At 40.2% G+C, this 23,451-nt stretch overlaps 1 protein-coding gene across 1 annotated transcript in view; it reads right to left on the bottom strand.

Annotated features, from left to right (window-relative positions):
* Positions 1-12,200: 12,200 nt before the first annotated feature.
* LMBRD1 (LMBR1 domain containing 1) overlaps positions 12,201-23,451 on the bottom strand; it is a 76,368-nt gene continuing 65,117 nt past the window's right edge. Inside the window, exons 15-16 of the mRNA XM_084515003.1 lie at positions 12,780-12,871; positions 12,201-12,649 (exon numbers count right to left, since the gene is read on the bottom strand). Coding sequence (XP_084371129.1) covers positions 12,530-12,649; positions 12,780-12,871 — 212 coding nt within the window. The 3' untranslated portion in view covers positions 12,201-12,529. The remainder of the gene's footprint in view (positions 12,650-12,779; positions 12,872-23,451) is intronic.

Genomic DNA, 23,451 nt, shown 5'->3' with positions numbered 1-23,451 from the left:
ACAGGACCCGAGGGAATGGCATGGAGCTGGGACAGGGGAGGGTCAGGCTGGGGGTTAGGGAAAGGTTCTGCACCCAGAGGGTGGTCGGGCACTGGGACAGGCTCCCCAGGGAAGTGGTCACAGCACTGACCCTGGCAGAGCTCAAAAAATGTTTGGACAATGCTCTCAGACACGTGGCTTGATTTCTGGGTGTTTGTGTGTGTGGAGCCAGGAGTTAGACTCAATGATCCTTGTGGGTCCCTTCCATCCCAGGATATTCTATGATTCTATGAAGTTGTTAAGGGAATTAAAAATACTGTGGCCACAAGCTCTACTTATTTAGCTGGTAATGCACAGTACTTTCCAGACCCTTCCCTAAATTATAACCAGTAGCCACTTGTTCTTCACATTGGCTTTCCTCCTGACCACAGCACCCATTCGTACCATTTGTCAGAGCATTTTAAATTTTATTCTTTCATTCTAGAGTGCTTGCACTCCTCCCCAGAATTCAACTATTTGCAAGTTTATTAAATCTATTCTCCATTCTCTCATCCAGGTCCATAATGATACTATTGTAGAATGTCATCAAGACTGTCAAAATGCTTTCTAAAGCCAGAGCTTTCTTCTCTGCCCACAACGCCCATACCTTCTCAGGGTAGAAAATTGAACCAGTCTGCAAGACAGGTTTTCAGTAAATCTCTATCAACTATTACTTATCTCCTGGCAAGCCTCCAGGTAATTACAAATTATTCGAGTATGTATCTCGGAGAAGCAATGAAGCTGACTGTGTTAGATTTTTCTATTACTTTGAGATCTCCATGTGAAACAAACACTAGATTTGCTTTTTTTTTTTTTCTCCCCATGTTTCAACATGTCATCACTGAATTTCCCAAAACAACTTAGAGGCTCTGAGATTTCATCAGCCAGTTGCTTTTTCTTTAAGGGGGCAAGGGGTGAGAGAGAGGGTGGTATTCTATTTTAGGATCAAGTTCAACAGGCTTAACCCATTCTAAAGTATCATACTCTTAATCTTTTCCAACATTTTTCAAGGTAATATTTTATCATTTTATCTACAGATTAGGTCTTTCAGACGCCAGCCCACAACAGTCAGCCATCCAACCTTTTCAGTAAGCATTGGTGCAATAAAAAGGCAATGATCTTGAGATGATCTTACTCAGGCATGTTAATTACCTTTCCTGCTCTGAGTAGCAGAGAAGTCCTTCCCTGTTTTCTTACTGATGTTTACAAGATTTACCTTTTACTGAAATTGAAGTATCTCCTTTCTGCACGTCATTCTGTGTCTCACATTAGCCTTCAACTTGTGCATTACACATTCCTTTTATGCACTCCAGTAGCTAACTGAATTTCCTCTTCTGTTGTCTAAGGACATAAAAAGGACAGACCAAAGTACAATTGCAAGAAAAAAAGGTCCGCATTTTTCCTGTACTATACATTTTTCCCCCACTGGGAATACTTTGCTAAAAATAAATGCAACTTGTTCTGTTAAGACACTTGCAAGCTGTTTGGCAATACTCTTATTAGCCTTTTTTCTTTATCCTGCAACATTTTAGAAAAAAGTGCAGAAATATGAAACTGAAGTAGAAACTCAGCCAAAAAATCCAGGGGTTAATAGAGACTGCAGTGCTTATCCTTTTAATCATGAATGGATTTTTTTGTCCTGTTTTCAATGCTATAGTTGAACAAAGACAGACAAAGTCAAAAGCATCCACGGAATGGTAGTAAGAATAAAAGGAGGTTCAAAAAAACCCTGACCATTCTACACAACAAGACACTAGAAAAATTCTTTTCTAAAATTAAAAAAAAATAATAAATCAAGTCAGGAAGCAGGGAAAAGAAATAAATCATGGCAACAGTCTTACGATACAAACAAGGATCACTAAAGGAACAGTGAACAACTGTTTTCTATACTTCTAGCGCGAACAAAAAGATGCCAACTTCATTTACAGTAGAGCACTTCGTTAGGTATATCTGAAAGGATAACAGCCATTGAGATAGACTGTCTAGAGCTCTCTCTGAATTAACTCAAAACCACTAATGGGTATGATACAATACTGCACAAATGCCTATATAGTAGTATACAATGTTCCAGTTAGTCTACATGACCATCAGATTTCTTCCAGTCCTGCTTTTCCTGCTGGATTTCTTCTAGCCTGAAACATATCCTTGCAGAAATAATGTAAACTGACTATTTTTGTATATTTAAGACACCATTGGTCTCAGAAAAAAAGTTGAATTCCTTAAATAACTGGTTTTCAAACTGAAGTATTTTCACTTATTTTTTATTTTTATGTAGTATTTCATCTAATACACCTCATTGCATATATTTTTTTTTCACCTGCAAAATCACATACCCATACTTTTGCTAGACACAGCAATTAAACTTTGTATGAAGATAGCTATGCAGAACTTTGACAGGTTTGGCTTTATGATGTTTCCTCTGTTCTCTTCAGATGAAGCCAATTCCCAGAATGAAGCTGGGGATTCCCAAAAGAGCTGGTAAGTAGCCCCTTTAAAACTCCGCTGTGAAACAGCTACCATCATGGAATGAGCTCAGCCATTACACACCATTACCTGCACGGAGCACATACCCTTGGATTTGCTGATCCTCCATGGGTCTGGCTTACTCCAAAGCTGCTGTAAACCCACCTGCTCAGGCAATAAAAATGCACTTCCTTCTTATGGAACAGAAAGCTGATGGAAAGCTGTCCTGTCTCTTTCTGACCAGCTCCTCAGGGACCCTCCTGAAGCAAGCATGCACTGCAACACCTCGCCACAGTCCAAGAACTCTTTTGTAGTTACCTGTTAAAAAGCTTGGCTTCTTTCCCTGTGGGCACTAACTCTTCCCCAGTCCATGCACGTCTGCCGCCCTTTGGGTATCCAGGCCACGTGCAAGAGAGCAGGGCATTGCAAAGGCATACTGCAGATCTGCTGCACTCTTATGTAAAAAATGTCACATTATCAACTTGCCTGATAGAGTACATCTAATTTAAGCTACAGAAAAACATTCAAAAAAATCTTTTTAAAAAAATATATAATCTCTGTACTGCCAGTTCAGCCCACTGAAGCAGGTAGGATTAATGCATGGTTAGAGCTAGAGGCGGAACAGGGGAAGGGATGAGAAAAAGAGGAGCCCTGGGAAATCAGCCTCCCATAGGCCACAGCTCCACAGCAGTCTAAGACTAAGCAGAAAGGTCTCCCATAGCCAAATAAGCATCCTCCAGAGTGGCTAGGAGAGCATCACATCCACCTTGATATCCAAGTCTGCATCCCTGACAAGGGGCCTTCCTCATCTCTAGTAGAGCACATCAATTCTTACAAGTGTCCTTCTGGAGGCTCCCAAAGGGTGGACAATATTTCAAAGACTTCCAGCATGATCCTATGAACAACTTGCTGGCTGTCCCAAGAAAGGCAGCCATGCTCCTTCCCCAGCCCTTTTCCTCCACCCCAGTCACGCAGTCCATCCCCTCCCCTTGCACCTTCTGAACACTGCTATATTTTATTTAAAACTATTGAAGCAGCAGACTAACTCAGCTCACAGACAAGGTAACGCTAGATGCAGAAAGATTATGCAGAGAAGGGCAGAAAAAATGGATCAGAATTATCCCTTTTGGCAGCAAGCTGTTAGAGCAGTACAGCATTATGCAGTTCCATTCTCATCCTATTTCTTCCTTACCCAAGGGAAATGTTATTGTTCTTAATTCAAATAGGCACCGTTTCACTTCCTTAAATATATTTTTGTACCTCTCTCGCTAAAAATAATCTGCTTCAAGAAAAAGAATACCCTCCCTGGTTTTGGTGACTTTCACTTCCAATAAGTCAAAGCATGCTTAAATGCAAAATAATTTACATTATTCTTTATATGTTACATCAACCCACATATTAATAAAACATAGAAGTGTCTGCATTATGACACTTAACATTCCTATCTCTTGGCTGAGATGAGCTGTAACAAAACAGTCGTTTCGCCACTTTGGGGCAATGGTTTCCACTCTGGGAAGCTTTTAAAATCAGATTCACACCACAGCAGAAAAGCATTTTTCATAACCAAGAACTAATCATATGAACATACGAGATGCAAACAGCAGGAGGCATTACTAGCTCTTCTGAGAGTAACACAATGGCAAACAGCTAAATGCGCTTTACGAACAATTAAGAACTACATATAGCTTGCTGGGGAACTCCAGAGATACCACGCCAACCCCCCTCTGGAGCACATCAGATAGTTTTTCCTCCTTCACATTGATGACAGTCACTGCACCGGGAACAAGAGGAGATAGCTGAATCCATTACACCATGGAGAACAGCTCTCATCCTGCATGCAATTCGATAGGCAAGTCCAAGACGCAAAGTTTTATAACTGCAATTGCTCACACAGGAGCAGTACAGATTTGGGAGTACTGGCATATTTCAAAAAATAATGATGCTGTATGAGCTGTGATGAAATTTACTTTTTTTTATTTCCCATACATCTGCCAACTAGTAGCATAATCTTTGCAGTTGAAAAAAAAACGAAGCTTTGCAAAATAATCACTAAGAACAGTTCTGGGAAGTGTCCAAACAATACATCCATGTCAGAAGGCAACAGGACACTAGGTACAGCATGAGTGTACTTTTATTCTTGAGATGATCATGATTTAGGTGAACTCAGCCAGGCAACCAAATTAATTAAATGCAATTCAGACAGCACTCTAGAATACATTTTGCAACATTTTTGTACAAAATGGAGTAGACTCCTCAAAGCACTTTGAGATCAGTTGCCCATGGAACTGTATTGCAATCCTGAAAAGGCAGTTTTAAGTAAATTGTAAAACTAATTTTACAAATTTGCCTGAAGAAAAAAAATCATCCTTGGATAATAATGAGTTTAGTTCTACGCTTAACTTAAGACAAACATGTAAATTTATTTAAGGCCCTAGACAAACAGATGGTGTAAGGTTAAAAGTAACACCATCAGGAGTGATATGCTAGCATTTTTAAGAGATAACTTCAGTCCGAGACAATCGTCGTCATATCAGACAAGACTGTTGCTGCTACAAAGATTTGTGCACGCACTAGCCTAAGAGAGGATGCTGATATGGAAACATTTCTATTCAGAGTATATTCCTTAAGACCAATCCATGTATGTGGAGAACAGCCCTTCTCCACATTGTTCATCAAGCCCCACCATAGGTTTGCCAAGCCTGAATGACGTACTTGTCGCTGTGTCTTTGGCAGGAGACCTGGAAGCCTCACTGAGAACTGCGAAGACACATCCAGCAAGCCTGTCAAAACAGGGCCTGTTCGCACATAGCTAAGAGGATGAGACAACCATCCTCACATGACTTCTGCAGGCTGCATTGGAAATCTGTGGAAGCAGTTGAAAGGCATTAAAGCAGCTCTCTGCTCCACTGTAGGAGGATGCCAGCTTGTCGGGATGCTGATCTAAAGCTTCTTCTAAAGCAAAAGTGGATGCGCTCCATCTCTGGAAGAAGGCAGCATTGCTGTTAGTGGGATGCAGGTTTCTACTGTTACCACCTATGGCTGGCACCACTTGTCTTGCACACCAGTGCTGGTTCCACAAGCATCACTTGGGCAGCACTGGTTCTACAGCTGGAAAAATCCTCCTTTCAGCAGGGTAGCATGGCAGGATGAGGGTTGAATGAGTGGTCTTTTGCTCGATTGCACTTACAGGGCAGCTTTTTCTCAATCCTGCAAGATAGACCTAATGATTCTGGAATACCTCCAAGGCCACAAATCTCACTTTGCTGCCAGGCAGGTGCACCACCCTCTGTAGGCAGAGCACCACAACTGCTCTTACCTTGCACGTGCGCTGTAGAGCACAGCTCTTTTGGTTCTCTGACATCAACAGATGTTTAGGTATCTGCAACAGACCACATTCAACAGCAGGGGTAGCGAGTGCTCCCTTAGAACATGGTGATGAGGATACTTTTCTCAACGTGAAAGCCAAAGCTTATTCCATCCAAATTAAGGACAGCATAATGGCCTACCAGCACTGGGCAAGGTATTGCAGTCAGAAGGGAGTGTGTAGTTCCAGCTGCACTTCAGATTTAATACAATCTGATTTTAGGCACAGCTGCAGAGAATATCTCTGAATATACAAGGGATCTGAATTAGAGATACCTAGGATTGGACAGCTCCAGATCTGCTCAGACTGAGTTCTGCCCACATCTTTTCATCCATCGTTGTTATGAATACAAGGTAATTCAAGTGACAGGTCTAAGAAAAACTAGATTCAGCCCCTGCCCAGCTTCCACCAAAGATCATTTCTCACCTACAAAAGGTGTAAAGTCATACCTCCAGGTAAGTGGCATATCTATTTATGACTATCTAATCAGGAAGGATCTGATTCCTTCTTTGTAGATCAAAGAACAGGAAGCAAAGTATGAGCCATTAGGTCATCTCTACCTCTAACAGAGAAGTTCCTTTCTTAGCACTCTGGTTTTACATACACCGTCCTTCAACATTATCTGCCCCCACAAAGAGAAATCACCTAGAGTGAAGTAGCATCTATTAGACATCAGGTTATCTAAAACGTAGTACCGTGCTGAGCTGTACAGTGCAAGCTGTAAGTTACTCTATAGATGTAGCACGTGGATGAGTCTTTTCCCCAAGTCGTTGTCTCATCAAGGAAAACTGCTTTTTCATCAACACTGTTTCCCTAGAGATGTCTGCATCTTCCCACATACTGTCAGGTAGCATCTGGATAGGCTTGAAATAGCACAGGGCTAGAAGTCATATAGAAAAAGTATTTTTAAAAAATAAGTGTTCTTTATCATTGTTTCCTACCACCATGTTCAAAGGGAGTTCAAGAAAGACGCAATCCAGCTTTTGAACAGAAATCTCTTCTACTGCATAATACTGCTTCATAGAAATGCTGTTCTACTGCCTATCAGAACTGGGGGCACAATGAGGGAACTTCTACCACAAACATGTTAGTTGAGCGTTAATTTATCAAGAATGTTATCTGCAAATACAGAAAAACTTCTGGCTTGTTCAACTCTTCATTAAAAGGATATGCATATATATTTTAATTCCTCCATGAGCTGGAAAGGAAAATAGTTTGTGTTTGAAGTACTTTGGGAAAATACAAAATCAAAGCAGCATATTCCAAAATCACTTAAGATCTGGACTCAGAAGCTTTCAGCTACACCCATCATTTTTAAAAATCTGATCCTAAAATAATCCTGGTATCAGCAGGAAATAAGGACTCATGTTTGTATTGTCCTAACTAAAAAGTTTAGAGTACAAGTGCAACCCAGAGTTTAAGTCCTAAGTTTCTCTATCTTTAGATCGCACATTACATGTTAGAATTAAATGTTCCAGTCCCATGACATTCTTTCAATCACTTAATACAATAATAAAGTAATAATAAAGTCCACTTGTTGCCTTTTTTTTTTTTTTTTGAGGGGGGAAGGAATAAAATTATCATGGACATTCACATTAATAAGAGTCCTTCTTGTTGTTCTGATTCTGAAGCACTCTTGGTTGAAGCAATATACTTACAGGTTATGGGAGAATTTTCACACTCTGTATAGATCACAGCAGCATAATGATTTATGATTAAACAGCTTAGCAGAAGCAGAGTAGATATTAAATCAGTCTCTTTTATTTCCTCAAGAGGAAGTTCAATACATTCTGGTGGAAAGCCCACAGACTTAAATTACAGTAGGAACTAGGCACATGTTAATAAGCTTTGTGTTTGCTTTGAGCGTTCCCACAGTCCAGCCTTACAGGGGATACGTGGATTCTCACACTAAGAACTCTGACATCACACTTCTAAGTTGCTTGAAAAGTTGAAGCTGTATGTTGTGTCTGTGTGGTTCACTGCTAAGATCAGTTCTCTAATCCCCTAAATATATTACTCTTTTCTTAGAGGTGAATCAGGACGGGAACTACAGAGCTAGTTGTGTTAGACATGCTTAAACTGTCTATTTTAAGTGGATAATAATCTTAAAGGTACAACTCTAAGTGATACCATTCATGTAATCCCCCTGAGCAGGAGGATGTCAAGTCAGCCCAACTTCCAGACAATTTGTGTAACAGAAACAGCTCCCTGAAACTGGTCAAGAACACTGGAATTTGCCAGTTGAGATAATCCAGAGAAACAAGCTTAATTTAGAAACAGAACTTGTTTTAAGATTCAGGCTATTATATTAACAGAAAATAAACTCTTACCACAATCAAAACAACGTGTTTTTTTTTCCACGGAAAGTAGTCAAAATACACATTTACAGGAAACACAGGGATTTCTTTGCTTTATTCGTAAGATAGCTGACTTTGCAGAAGTTTGCGAGAGATTACACAAGTGTAATGAAATTTGTTGGAATGATCTATAATTTTAAGGTAAGAGCCTGAAGAATGCTATAAATTATGCGTATTTCAAATTATTTTAGACTTGAATTCAGGAAGGGATGATTTTTTCCCCTTACCTAGTGTCAAAAGGAACGATTTATTTCCTTCCCAGACTAACTTCACCACTTTAATGCTGTCAGAACAGGTTGAGTATCTACTTACACAGAAATAAGTTACCTTCTATGCTCACTCTCTCACCTTTTTCTTACTATTTTAAACACTTCAACTGTAACGCTGCTTTGCATGCCAGTAAGTTATCAATATTTTAGAATAAACTGCATAATAGTTTTTCTAACAGGGTAAATTTTCTCCAAATTCTGTCATGAGCCACTGTATAATCCAGGAACTTGCACTCACGAAGTTAAGTAACAAAACAGCTATGAACCCAAGAAACACTTTCCAAACAGTAGAAGGTATCTCAAAGAACCTGAAGATTTATGTCTACGCTGATTACTTCTATGCAAAACCTGAGCACTGAAAAGGTTTATAAGATGCAGTTTAAATTACCACACTAAGTATGAAATGAATGTCTTGTGTGGCATGATTCTGGTATAGATACACTCTACCTACCAGATTACTGTTTTGAATGCAAAATCTTAAGTCCACCTTCACATCTCCACCTGAAGTCCAAGCAGAAGAATACAAGAAAGGTACCAAATGTTGCTTTGCACTCCACCAGGAAAGGCTTTTCATTAGTTTCTGACAATCAGCAGGAAATCTGCTGCATACTGTCGGCTTTCAGCTAAGAAATGAAGCAGGTTATTACAGGCTTTATTGTATTTATGATTTGTAACTGTAGATAAACCATCAATCACTGCAGAATAAGTAGCAAGAAGAGGTCCCATTTGGCAGGTGTTGCTGCTGAATTCTATTAAGCATATTTGTGGTGACAGTAGTTTAAAATCAGTAAGATTTAAAGCTCACTAGCTTCTGAATGTTCACAAGCCTCAAACACAATAGAAACTGATTAGAAAATACAACCAAAAACCCAAATATATGCCAAGCCTGACTGCAGCACTACACCTATTCAGAAGTTCCAAAAGCTCATGCAGATGAAATTGGAACATTGTTCATGTACTCAAAACAGTGAAACAATTCTGATGCTATTTTAAGTGACTTTAGAGCAGAAAAAATTACATCTTTGAAACTTAATTGAAGATGTCAGAAGTTCCCTTACAACATAGAATATTGTGTTATAACATGACTGGCAAGTTCAAATTTGCTGAAAAACCTGCAGAAAACTCTAGATGATCACTTCACAGCTAAAAGCCCAATAAGTCAATTATAGCAGTCACGTTACAAGAGCTACTGCAGAAAGAATAACTTTGTGGAAGAAAAGTAATTCATTGTTTTACTTACTGGTATTTTATTGAACACAGCACAAGAGACAATGAAAAAATATATTGGAAGTTCTGTTTCTTAAAAGTTGCTGCAAGTACTGATCAATAACAAGCATTTAAGTCCTGGCTATCTTACATTCAGCGCTAGTCTACTTTATTGAGTGATACGGAACGTTCAAATCTAGCTGGTGACTTCACACACAATTCAACAGCACCTTGGGCTCATTTTAAAGGCACAGCTCAGTTAAACACGTCAAGTTTCCATCACATGAAGGAAGTGCTAAATAGAGATGAATTCTTATATTCTAGAGAATTACATTAGTGCATACAAAACCTTTTAAAATATTGTCAGTCAAAATGTTCAGCTGAACTCCTGAGAAACTTTAGTGAGGGTGGGACAGGTGAAAAACAATTTGGATTATGAATGCTGACAATTATTTACTACTTGTATTACAGAAGGTGAGAGAAAATAAAAAATGAAATAAAACTTCTGAAGTTTCATGGCCTGCTTCTTACTAGCTCCAGGTAATAAGGGTCTGGTTGTAAAGTCTTGGTAACAGCTGGATTAAACAAGCAGTACTTACCAAATCCTCCTAAGGAAAGAAGGAAAGAGGCAAGAGAGACAATGCCACCACATCAAAAGTGGATCAGGACTAGATTGGGAAGAATCTAGAAATTAAGAAAAGCCTGGAAGCAGGAGAAGCCAACAGAGTGACAAACATCCAGGGATGGTTAAGCATCCTGGCCTGGGACTGCATGCAACTCACAAGCAGCTGCATGGCACAAAAGCAATACCCTCCTGCCAATCTTCCCCAGACAAGTAGCAATCACCTCAGTGGGAAGCTGAAATTGAATGGATGCAACTCTACAAAATTGGGTATCACAGCCCAGTCTTAGGATCAGAAATATTAATGAACAAACCTGTGTATGACACAGCCAGAGAAGGGAAGTGAATTATAATCAATTAAATCTTTTGATGAAATATGAACAAAACCCTCAAAAAAAAAAAAAAGGACATCTGAGCAGTTAACTTTACTTAAATTAGCTCATGTAACTTTTCCGCCAGTGCATCCACAAAGAACCATTTGCTGTAAAGTCTTGATATCCTCTGGATGCAGCTTGTAAGGAGCTTCCACACAGCCAGCATCAGGCTCCACTTTCCATCTGAGTCATTTAACTTGTTATAATTCCCTGCCAGTTTCCCCATGGTCATGTTTAAATAGAATTTAGCTCATTCTAGTAAAAGGTAACTCAGACTGCCTAATCAACCTCCAGTACCTGCTATCAGCATCTAAATATATTTCTGTCCTTTCAAACATCACACTGGCAGCAAACAAACGTGTTACCATTAGTTCAGCAACCTTGACTGCATACTTGCAGCTTATGATCAGGATCTGGTACCCACGTTGCCACATGAACATGGATATTGGAATACTTGGCTACTTGGCACAGAAGACTTTCACGTTTTTGGTTTTTTTTTTTTTTGTTCCTGTGAGAGTCCAAACATTAGATCCCAATATTCACAAATTAACTAAGCAACTCATCTAAGACTCCCTAAATACTGGAACTGAATTAAAATTCAGAAGTTCCTGCTGTTCTGAAATACTGCAGTGGGAGGCATACTGTTCTTGAAACAACTGAGCAGAAAGCTGTCAGTTTTAAAGAATTTGCCAACATCATACATAAGCAGAACATAAGATAAGTTTCCGTATACTTCAATAATTACTTAACTTATTAAGATGACCTGAATTATATTTCATGTGTTTGTGTGGACTATAACATCCCCTCAGGTAGCACTAGAACTTTAAAAACCTGTAGCTGTAAATATTTGCTCTTTCACAGGCTGCCAAAGAATTTCTTCTGCCTCAAGAAATTTTTCAGTCTCAAAAATATAGCTCAGTAACTATATATTTAAAGATATATGAAGGACAAAAATGTTTATGGACTGTTTTTATATAAACTTTTTTGCTTGTAAACAAGTTGACAACATTTACATTAAAAATTGAAAAGCTTCAAACTAGACAATATGCCTTAGAGAAAAAATAAATTGACAGTTGATTAAATCTTAATTATTCCATTGGTTATTACTGAGTCAGGCACCTGGCAGCTTCAAAACTGAGCCACACTAAAACAATGCAACAGTGCTGAATATTGTCATTTACACTAACAATTTTCCTTACAGAGCAAAAGCCACCTCGTGGTTACTAGAGGATTCTACTGTAGCTTTATAGGGATAAGACAGTGCAAGTGACTTATTCTTCATATACTGGGAACTTGCTATGTACCTCAAATTCAGGTTTCTGGCATACTTCAAATATGGTGTCGTACCAGCTATAGTTTATTATGGGAATCCCAGAAATATCAGCAAAGTTAATGCAGAAGTTAAGTTGCATTCGCCTGGAAGTGAAAACTTGATCCACATCTTCCTAGCAATGTTTGTATCAGCAATTTGCAGGATTTTAGCCCACTTTATTTATGAGCTTGAATAAAAAAATAGTGTTCTATAAGTTAGGTATGAAATCATTTATGAAGCATAAGTTAAGAGAGAAACAACATGAGTTACGAAATAATTGCAGTCAGTTTATCAAATCGTACATCAGAAAGTTACACATATACATTTAATCATAAAACAGTATTTTCTATATATTATTCAAATCCAGTTTCACTATTTGCTCTGATATAACAGAGATACTGAAGTGACATTCAGTTTTTGACCCCCTGTAAGCAAGAACACTTATTTTTACAGGTACAAGGATGCTTATTTGGATAGCAATTCATGGATATTATTTTCAACATTATTTTACGTTACATTTTCCCATCTTGAAGGTAAAAGGCTATCAACGATAATAAACAGACAGTTCATCATCACTCATATCTGAATCATCTTCATCCACTTCACCTTCAATGACTGATTTCTTGCCTTTGCAGCATGATACAATTAATCCAATTAAAAAGACCTGAAAATTTAAAATAAGTAACGTTAATTCTTAGTCAATTAAGGGCAACAAATGTAAAACTGAATAGCAGTGTGGTGAGGCAAATAACTCTGTGATGATTATCAGTGATCTCCAAATTAAAAGTACTTACTCCAATGAACGCCCAGTTGCCAAAGTAGTAGACAGCACTGAAGAACCAAAATTTGTGAAGGAAAAGGTATGTCCGAGTAACAATACACTGATCTAAAAGGAAAGCAAATAGTACTGATTAACACAGACCAAATAAAATCAACTAATTCCAATTTACTTATAGGATAGCAATTCAGCACTTTCAGAGGGTATTCAGCTTTTAAAAACAATTCCACTCCACTAAATCAAATGTACTATCCTATCAAAATTATATAGCAGAGGGATATTTGATTATTGCATACTGAATGGCACTGAAAGCTGACGGTTACACAGGTAATCCCATTACTACTGGGTATTTGTACAGATCTATCAATTATTGCTTCTTCTGGCATACATCCTATTATAATCATCTTCCATTTTACATGAACTGTAATCATAAAGAGGAGATAGAAAGCAAATGCTGTACTAAAAATGCACCTCAGTACCTCAAAAAAAAAAAAACAACAACAAAAAACAACCCTCTCCTTACTGTAAGTGCATACATTTTGCAAAAATTTAAGTCAACAATAATGTTGAGTTGTGTAGGCAACACACATGTACACACACTGGATCTTTGGTGACACAGAAAGCTGAAGTGTTATTTGCACCTAATATCTGACAATGCTGGTCAAATCTTATTCTGTAAACTGTAAACGCAGCCACATTTAAAAACATGCAAGTATTCTTTGCCATTATAAAGTGGCAGATTTTTATTTATTTATTTATTTTTAACAATTAAGAATCAAATTGTCAAGACATTTCTAAGACTGCAGCCTGGTAGCATAAAGGCTTGTACATGACACAGACTGTAACATTTGATAGATCATGTAAGAGGGTAGTCAGCAGGACATGCAAGCCAGTTGAATCACTGCTCCAAAACAAGGAAGAATGCATTGAGTTCATGCTACAAAATAACATGACCTCTTATTTTTCTCATTTACTATGCCCTAAACCTCACCTAAAGGCTATTTCAGTGCAGAGACTGGCATCTAAACAGTTTGAACACTAGAGAACACAACCAAATCAGAATTTGGCTCATTTTCAGCCACTTCTTACACCAGGTTTGGAAATACCCCCTAGATGCAACTGAGCTTTCCACTTCTGAAGTTGCAAGTGATAATTAGGTAATTTCACTCTAAGAGCCATCTAACAAGCTACAAACAGACAAATATCAGTTTCCAAAGGCAAGTATTTTGTTTAAAGATTACAGTTCTACATCAGAGAAGCTGCTTTAACACCACCACATACTACAGCTCACTACTTCTGGAGAGAGGAAAAGTAGGAGTTAAGGATAGACCTTCTCAGGAAGGTCTTAGGAAGGTCTGCTGCTTGGCCTTGCCAAGGTAATCTTCTATGAAACCAAATTTCTACAATGTCTAGAATACCCTGTATCTAAACAGACAAAACTCCCGCCCAACAATCCATCAATGAATTATATTTGATAAAAATAACAGAATAATAATTAAAATATTAAGATAACTCCTACTTTATGCAGCACATCGATTTCCATTAGCCTAACAGGCTGCAAGTTAGTATCAGCAGACAAAAAGAGCTGAACTGGGATTTCACAAGTACTCAACACTAGGCATACAACACAGAGACATTCTACAAATAATTAAAATGCGGAACAGTTCATGTAGAGAAAGCATGCTTCTCCACTAGCATCAAGTGAAAGTACATGGCAAGTAGAGGAATTTTGCTGAAGCAATCCTTCCTGGAGTTCCAGTTTTCTTCACATAACTAAATTCAGTTTTTGTTCCCCTGTTGATACCATTCAAGATCACATACCCTACACGAGAGGAAAAGTGAAGTAGCACACTACATTCCATCATTTGCTAGGATGACACTGCCATAAGAAAGGTGAAGTAAAGCTAAGAAATAGAGGTAAAGTAAAGATGCTTCATAACTGCAGATAGTATTGTCAACACCATCTGCAGCTCTCCAGCTGGTTACTTGAATTAAAGAACAGCTAAAGGACTTTCAGATGTCTCTCTACTGTAATTGGATTAAATAAACGGTAGTAAATATTTTAGAACGATTTGACCTTGAGAAAACATTTCAACTGAATGTGTGTCACAAGTTCAAGTAAGTATTAGTTCTTCCTTCTGAACTAAGATATTACTAAATAGGCTGATGTAACAACATTTAATTTATTCCTACAATGACAGAATTTAGAATAGGTTAATGAGCAACCTGAAATAAGATAAAAATCTTTTTATTAAGAATGATACTTGTGAATAACACTGACAGTATCTCGACCTTTTGGAACAAAGGCATGTACAGGAAAACTACCAAGCTTCTCATAGGCAACTGTTACCACTAAGAATTAAGCATATTATGTAGTGCTGACCAAGCAATCAAGCCAAAAAACAAGGATTCAAGACAGAAAGGTTTCTTAAACAAAGGATACCAAGCAACAAGTGCTAATAGCCATGACTGCTCAAAAAGACTACTACATTTTACTTCAGGTCCACTGAAAGTTTTTCATTCTGGTGAATTAGAAAACCCTTAGGCTCAATTTACTCGTAACCTTGAACAAAGGCTTTTTCTGGGAAGTGAATTGCAAGGATAAAGAAATCTGTTGATAAACAAATCAAAGAGCCTAAACAGCTATAATCTGAGTCTTCAGTGCATAAACCAACAACTTATTTACATATATTGCAGTCTGTTTTTTCTGCATCTCAGAACAGTGAGCTCTCATAAGAGGATGTTAAAAATAGTCTTAGAGGAAAGGTACAAATAGATGTGAAAAAAGTAATTTAAAAAACCTGGCATTCTTTGGGAGTCAGTATTGAGGTGCACACTGGTTTTACCTGTTCATTAATGAACTGGATAATAACAGATTACATCCTCACTAAGTCTCTAGATCAAATTATAAGGAAGCAAGGAACAGAGGTCCAACACACTATGTGGTAAGGATGTTGTCCAGAGGGAGCCAATTATTGCAGCCCCTTTAAATGATACTTGAAGCTCAATCAAGACAAATGGGAAGTACCTGGAACAAAACAACACAAAGCAACAGTGCAGGCCGAAGATCAACCAGCTAAAATGCAACTTTGCAGAAAGTGTCTCAGTGTTCTGGGAAACAAACTGAAAGTGGAGTTACCAATGTGTAACTGCAATGGAAAAAATGTAACTGAAAACCATGCCTCACTAAGAAGAGTAGAGCCAGCAGGACCATGGAAGAGAGATTACTTCCTTCTACTGGAACGGGAACTGCATCTGCTGAGTTATTTGAGGCTGCCCAACATAAAAGAAATATTGGCATACTGGAGCTAGTCCAGCAGAGGACCACTAGCCAGAGTGCAGAGCATACAGGGAAGACATGTTTGTTCAGCTTGCAGCAAATGTAGTTGCAGGTGTGCCTTATTGCTATCTCTCCTATCTAGTGGAAGCTTAAAAAAAATAAAATACATGGCAAGATTTTCCAGACCCACATGGTAAAATGACAATGGATGACAGACAAGCTGCATCAGAAATATTTCAATTAGGTGACAGGATAAACTTCACCACGAGAATTGTTAAAACATTAAAACAGGTTGCCCACAAAGGCTTCAGAATCTGTGGAGACAACCAGAACTGGATGGGTTTGAGCAACCTGCTCTGTTTGACCCTGCTGGAGGATTAGGCCAGATGATCTCTCTAGATCCTGTGTGCTCATAACCATTACAATTCACATTACATGAAGGTATATTTATACATGGGGACAACACAAACAGACCTAACACTAAACATGGCATTTTGGATGGAAAACCTAAACTTAGACTGAGTGTGTCAAGCACAGACAAAGTTTACATGCCTGATTTTGAGCAAAACATATTTTCAGTAAAAAATACACTCAAAGGTACTCCCAAAAGAAAACCTGCAGCTTTCCTCTGTCTGTTAGAATGTATAAGCACTGCATATTCTGAATACTAAAAGCATTGAAGGCACGGCTTCAGGTTTTCAGAAACACTTCACATTTCATATGGCCCTGCTGCCAATCATTCAGGAGCTGTGTGACAGAAAGCAGCTGCTGCTGGCACTCCAACTTGCAACTTGAGCTTCAAGAAAGGGTTTGATGCATTTATAAACTTAAATCATCTATCAAGTTCCAAAAGGTTTGAGATTTCTCCTGAGAAAGTGTAACGAAGTGGAAACCTACGTTTCATCCTCACAGGCATTACGTCCAGCTGTGCTGCTACTCCTAATTTAAGTCACCTAAAACTTGGATAAGAACATTAAGAGAGGATGATGGTTACCGCATATCTTCAGTGCCCCACATGCAGCAGCACTTCAACAGCTGTGACATCTCAAGCATTCTCCCTAGTCTTGTTGGTTTCCAGATAGCCTTTCAGTAGCACAATGAGGAATAACATGACACACCTATTACTGACTGCCATTCCTGTATGCTGCACTTGGGTTTACGTGACCCAAGACAAGCATCATCTTGTACCACAGAATGAACAGCATTCCTACATTACAGTCCAAGCCAGTTCCACGTTGCAATAAAACAGTCAACTGCCTTTAAATTACATATAAGATACTAGAGTTCTCTTACCGTGGCTTTCCTGCAACAAAGCTAAATCATATTTTGACAAATAGCGTGAGCAACTACAGCAAGAATAGCTGGTTTTGGACGCAGTAACTTGTGGAACACAGCTGGACAACTTCCAGACACCTTTTGAGATGTCATCTGGAACCTACAAGTTGTGTATCAATATTAATATTTTTCTTGGAAACACCTGCCATCCATTTAGTAAATTGCTTAAGGGACATACCTAAGGTAAAATAAGCACTCTAAAAAACCTTTTTATTTTGTATAATGGCAGCATTTTCCTCTCAGCAATATACATACAATGCTTTCTCAAGCTCCAAAATAAAAATAATTTCTTAATTTGATATCTCAACTTAGACAAAAAGTTGTGATTTAACTCACACCTTATGAAATACTACCGAAGTGTTCAAGAACAATGGATTAATCTGTGGCTATAGAGCACACAGAATAGAAGTGCTACTATCTAGTTTTGTCTTGCAATTCAACATTTCACTAGGGAAGTCAGACCAAAAAAAAGTACACAATTTATAGTAATCAAACTGACCAAAAAAGTAACGTTGCATATATAAAGAAACTACGTGAGGAAGTTAATGGCCACATCTAACAGTGTAAGAGACCCATAAAGCAATCACCCTGTGTAACGTCCAAATCATTTTTCTCAAGAGGGCAACAAAACTTTCACTTCTAGTATGATGGTATGTTGAGTGATCACAATCGCTGTTGATGGAAGGGGTGCTACAGCACTGTAAGCTATCCCAAGAGACAGGTACCATTTTTTGCAGTTTTGAAAAACATTTTTCATTCACACAAAATAGTGGAAATAGGCAACAAGTAATAAAATTTAAATACTCTGCTAAATAAAGTCTCAAGAGACAGAACATGAACTTGCTTCCAGTGCTGGTTCTGGTCGCAGACCAAAGATGGACAAGAGAAAATAAGCTTCAGGTGTCCTCAGATAAAAGTAGGTATACCAAAAGTTTTCTAATTACAAGTTTCCCCTTTGCTTTTGTACGTATCATCTAGCAATTTAACAGCTTCATCCAGCCTTTCTGGAAGTGTTAAGGTCACTCCAGGACTTCACGCTGCCACCAAAGTTTGTTGTTTAAGATTCTATTTCATATATCACTTTCACAGGTTTCAATGGAAACACATTCATGGAGTGGCAGTAACAGCTGCCTCCAGTCACAAACGATAATTTTGTTGTTAGATAAACAGGGAAAAAGGGAATGTTTTTGTTGCCTGTTACTCAGCAGTTTCTACACGAGAAGTGGCTGCTAGCACATTCCATCTAGCCCACTTGTCCTATATTATTCTTTACTGGGACATACACACACATACACAGTTCATACATTCAGCTGTTGAGACTGTCTTTGTGCTTTGTGACCCAGCCCCTCTGCTGCTGCCGCCTCCCTGGTTTCACTAGCTAAAATTGATCTGCTATAGGAAGCTTTTAAAATGTTTAGTTTGTAGCATCACATACCAGTTGCCCCTTTCCCTCAGAACTCTTCCCAGAATTTGTTTAAACTTTCAAGTTGTTCTTTCGTCTTTCACAATGACACACTAGCCTCAAGGTCAACTCTGCAATAAATTTACCTTTGATTCCTTATAAGAATGGAAATCACACTGAAAAATGCACTACTGTAATTGGTTCATTCACGTAGAACAAGGACCTTTCCAGCAGATTGCAGGCAGCTACAATAGCTCCCCATTTAAAAAGACATGAATCACTAAGCTTCTGACTTCTCACACTGACAGCACTTTAAAGTACTACAGGACACCCAAGACAAATATCAAATCACTCAGATGTTAAACAGCAGCCATCTACAGTCTTTTCAAATATGTCTAACACACAAGCACGAGAAGTTGGCTACTTTTTCAACCCAGCCTTTTTGTTTGCTGAGCTGGAAGTGTTAGTGAGATGCATGTAGAAGGGACCTGTAGAAACCAAGCAGAAGTTGAGCTGAATCAGCCTAGCTGTAGTTCAAGAACTACTTGATTCAACAAGAGCTGCTTATTACCTTCAGAATGAAACCCTGCCAAAGGAAAAGACTTCAACAAGTTAAGCAGGAGCCAGGAGCTTGGAACCTGGAATGTGCCCGTCATTGGAAACAGAAAGAGGATCCCAACTTCCCAAGTGCTCAGAAGTACATCCTATTTCCAGTGGAAGGTATCTGAGTTTCCACAAACACTCGAAATGAAGTTAGCAGTGTTCCAGTAGATATTTAAATTCTGAGAAAGCTAGTTTCAGATAGAATTACACTCACTCTGAAAAGGCTCGTTAGTTCTAAATTAGAGTTCACAGAATCATAGAATCATAGAATATCCTGAGTTGGAAGGGACCCTTAAGGATCATCAAGTCCAACTCTTTGACACCGCACAGGTCTACCCAAAAGTTCAGACCATGTGCCTAAGTTCACAGTCCAATCTCTTCTTAAATTCAGACAGGCTCAGTGCAGTGACCACTTCCCTGGGGAGCCTGTTCCAGTGTGCAACCACCCTCTCTGTGAAGAACCCCCTCCTGACGTCCAGCCTAAATTTCCCCTGCCTCAGCTTAACCCCGTTCCCGCGGGTCCTGTCACTAGTGTTAATGGAGAAAAGGTCTCCTGCCCCTTGACAACCCCTTACGAGGAAGTTGTAGACTGTGATGAGGTCTCCCCTCAGCCTCCTCTTCTCCAGGCTGAACAGGCCCAGTGACCTCAGCCGTTCCTCGTACGTCTTCCCCTCAAGGCCTTTCACCATCTTCGTAGCCCTCCTCTGGACACTTTCCAACAGTTTCATGTCCTTTTTATACTGTGGTGCCCAGAACTGCACACAGTACTCGAGGTGAGGCCGCACCAGCGCAGAGTAGAGCGGGACAATCACCTCCCTTGACCTACTAGCGATGCCGTGCTTGATGCACCCCAGGATACGATTGGCCCTCCTGGCTGCCAGGGCACACTGCTGGCTCATATTCAACTTGCTGTCTACCACGACCCCCAGATCCCTCTCTTCTAGGCTGCTCTCCAGCGTCTCATCGCCCAGTCTGTACGTGCAGCCAGGGTTTCCCCGTCCCAGGTGCAGGACCCGGCACTTGCTCTTATTGAACTTCATGCGGTTGGTGATCGCCCAGCTCTCCAACCTGTCCAGATCCCTCTGCAAGGCCTTTACGCCCTCATCTGAGTCCACAACTCCTCCAAGTTTGGTGTCATCAGCAAACTTGCTCAAAATACCCTCTATTCCTACATCCAGATCATTTATAAAAATATTGAAAAGTACCGGCCCTAAAATGGAGCCTTGAGGGACCCCACTGGTGACCGCCCGCCAGCCTGACGCAGCTCCATTTACCATAACCCTTTGGGCCCTGCCCGTTAGCCAATTGCTCACCCATCGTATGATGTTTTTATTTAGCTGTATGGTGGACATTTTGTCCAGTAGGATCCTATGGGAAACCGTGTCAAAAGCCTTGCTGAAGTCCAAAAAAATCACATCAGCTGGTTTCCCTTGGTCCACCATACGGGTGATCTTATCATAAAAGGAAATCAGGTTAGTTAGGCAGGACCTACCCTTCACAAACCCATGCTGGCTGGGACCAATGACTGCTTTGTCCCCCAGGTGCGCCTCAATAAGTCCGAGAACCAACTTCTCCATGATTTTACCAGGCACTGACGTGAGACTGACAGGCCTGTAATTGCTAGGGTCTTCTTTCTGACCCTTCTTGAAAATCGGCACAACATTTGCCAGCTTCCAGTCTACCGGGACCTCTCCAAATTCCCAGGATCATTGAAAAATAATTGATAGAGGTTCCGCGATGACATCCGCCAGCTCTTTCAGCACCCGGGGATGAATCCCATCCGGACCCATGGACTTGTAGGGATCCAGGTGGAGTAGCAAATCCCGCACACGTTCAGGGTCAGTTGGGAGTTTGTCATCCCCACCGTCCCGGTCCTCCAGCTCAGGGCACCCTGGGTCCCGAAGCCCATCATCGGCATTGAAGACAGAGGCAAAGAAGGCGTTAAGCGTCTCTGCTTTGCCTACGTCATCGTCTGTGAGGAGACCTTCCCTATCAAGGAGCGGCCCTATGTATTCTTTAGTTCTCCTTTTTCCATTTACATATCTAAAAAAACCCTTTTTATTTTCTCTCACAGACACAGCCAGCTTCAACTCTAGCTGTGCTTTGGCCACTCGAACTTTCTCCCTACAAACACGAACAGCATCCCTGTATTCTTTCCATGACGCCTGGCCCTCCTTCCAGTAGCGAAACACTCTCTGTTTCCGCCTAATCTCCATTAGAATGTTCCTGGTTAGCCACGCCGGCCTCCTGCCCCGCCTGCCTGACTTGCGATATTTTGGAATTGCCTTATCTTGTGCTTCTAGGAGGCATCGCTTAAAGAGTGACCAGCACTGGTGGACATCGAGGCCTTCAAGAGCAGTTTCCCAGGGGACCTTACTGACTAGTTCCCTGAGCAGCCTGAAGTCCGCTTTCCCCATATCTAGGGATGAGGTTTTGGTGGCACTTTTCCTTCTGTCACCATAAATTTTGAACTCAACCACTTCATGGTCGCTATGACCGAGGCGGCCACCAATCACATCTCCCACCAGACCCTCTCTGTTTTCTAGCAACAGGTCTAGGAGGGCACCTTTCCTAGTTGGCTCCGTTAGCACCTGCACCAAGAAGTTATCATCTAGGTGCTTCATGAACCTCCTGGACTTGCTCGTGTCAGCCGTGTGGCACTCCCAGTTAACGTCCGGCAAGTTGAAGTCCCCCATAAGGACAAGGGGAGTTAATCTCGAGGCCTCTCTTAGTTCTGTAAAGAATAATTTATCGGCGCTATCGTCCTGGCCAGGCGGTCTGTAATAGACTCCCACAACGACATCCCCTTTATTTGTTCGTCCCTTGATCCTTACCCAGAGGCTCTCAACTTTGCCATTGCCGACCTGAAGTTCCACACAGTCCAGCCCCTGCTTCACATACATCGCCACCCCACCACCTCGCCTACCCTGCCTGTCCCTCCTGAAGAGCCTGTAACCATCTATCGCAACACCCCAGTCACAGGACTCATCCCACCAGGTTTCGCTTATGCCGATGATGTCATAGTTGCGGGACTGGGCCAGGACTTCTAGCTCATCCATTTTATTCCTCATACTGCGTGCGTTCGTGTAAAAGCACTTCAGGTGCGTCTCCTTACACTCAGCACCTTGTGGATCTGACCAAAGGACCCCACTGGCACACAGCCCCTCTGATTCTAGCGTACCATCCCTTAGGTCTTCACCGGCACGCCTGGTTTTAGCCCCTTCCCCCTTCGGGGAAACATGTTGCTAACAGTGTTATCACATGATTTCTTAAGTGTCAAGTAAACCATTTAGGACAGACTATCATTTGGAAGGCAATTTCTGCTTTTTCAGTGACTCCAGCTATAGATAGGTATACCTGATACCTTATACAGCATATATACAAGTCAAACCCAACCCTATTAGAATCCCAGACAAAGCTGGAAAATGACGCAATGAATGTGAATCCTGGTTTTATGAGTTTGATCTGATTTTGTAGCAGAAGTAAGATAAACAATAGCTACATAATTACTCTACAGTAACTTAATTACTGTAGCAGTCATACAACTTTTTGATAATTACACACTATGAACGTTCACGTTAAACAGCTCAAGAACCTGCAAGTCCTGACAGTGCAAGCAGGACTTCATAGCATAAAGAGGCTTCCCGTGAGATCCTGCAGGTTTTGGAGCTGAAAGGTGAAGAAAAATGTTGAATAGACAAGTCTCAGGTCAGCTAAGTTTCTGAACACTAAATTTTGAGAATGTAGTTGAGAATCTGGGTCACATAGCCAATGTTTAAATGTGACTATTGAGGAAGAAAAGTGGCATGGATGAACAGAAGTGCAGGCCACAGCTGCAGAAAGAGGGCACTAGATCTTGCAGAGAAAGTACAAACAAGCTTTAGCTGAGCATAGGCAAGTTCTCACCACTTCTCTGTATATTCTGAAAGAGCCTATCAGTACTCTTTTCATCATTTTAGGTTTGGAGTTCACCTTAAAGCCATTGCATTACAATGGAAAATGGCACTCAGCTATCAGGCTTCTATTGTAGTCGGGTTACAGAGTATCATAGAGGGTGCCAAGATTTGC

This window comes from Aythya ferina (genome assembly GCF_964211825.1).
Source record: "Aythya ferina genome assembly, chromosome: 3".
NCBI lineage: Eukaryota > Metazoa > Chordata > Aves > Anseriformes > Anatidae > Aythya > Aythya ferina.
This window is presented reverse-complemented; position numbering and strand designations above follow the sequence as displayed.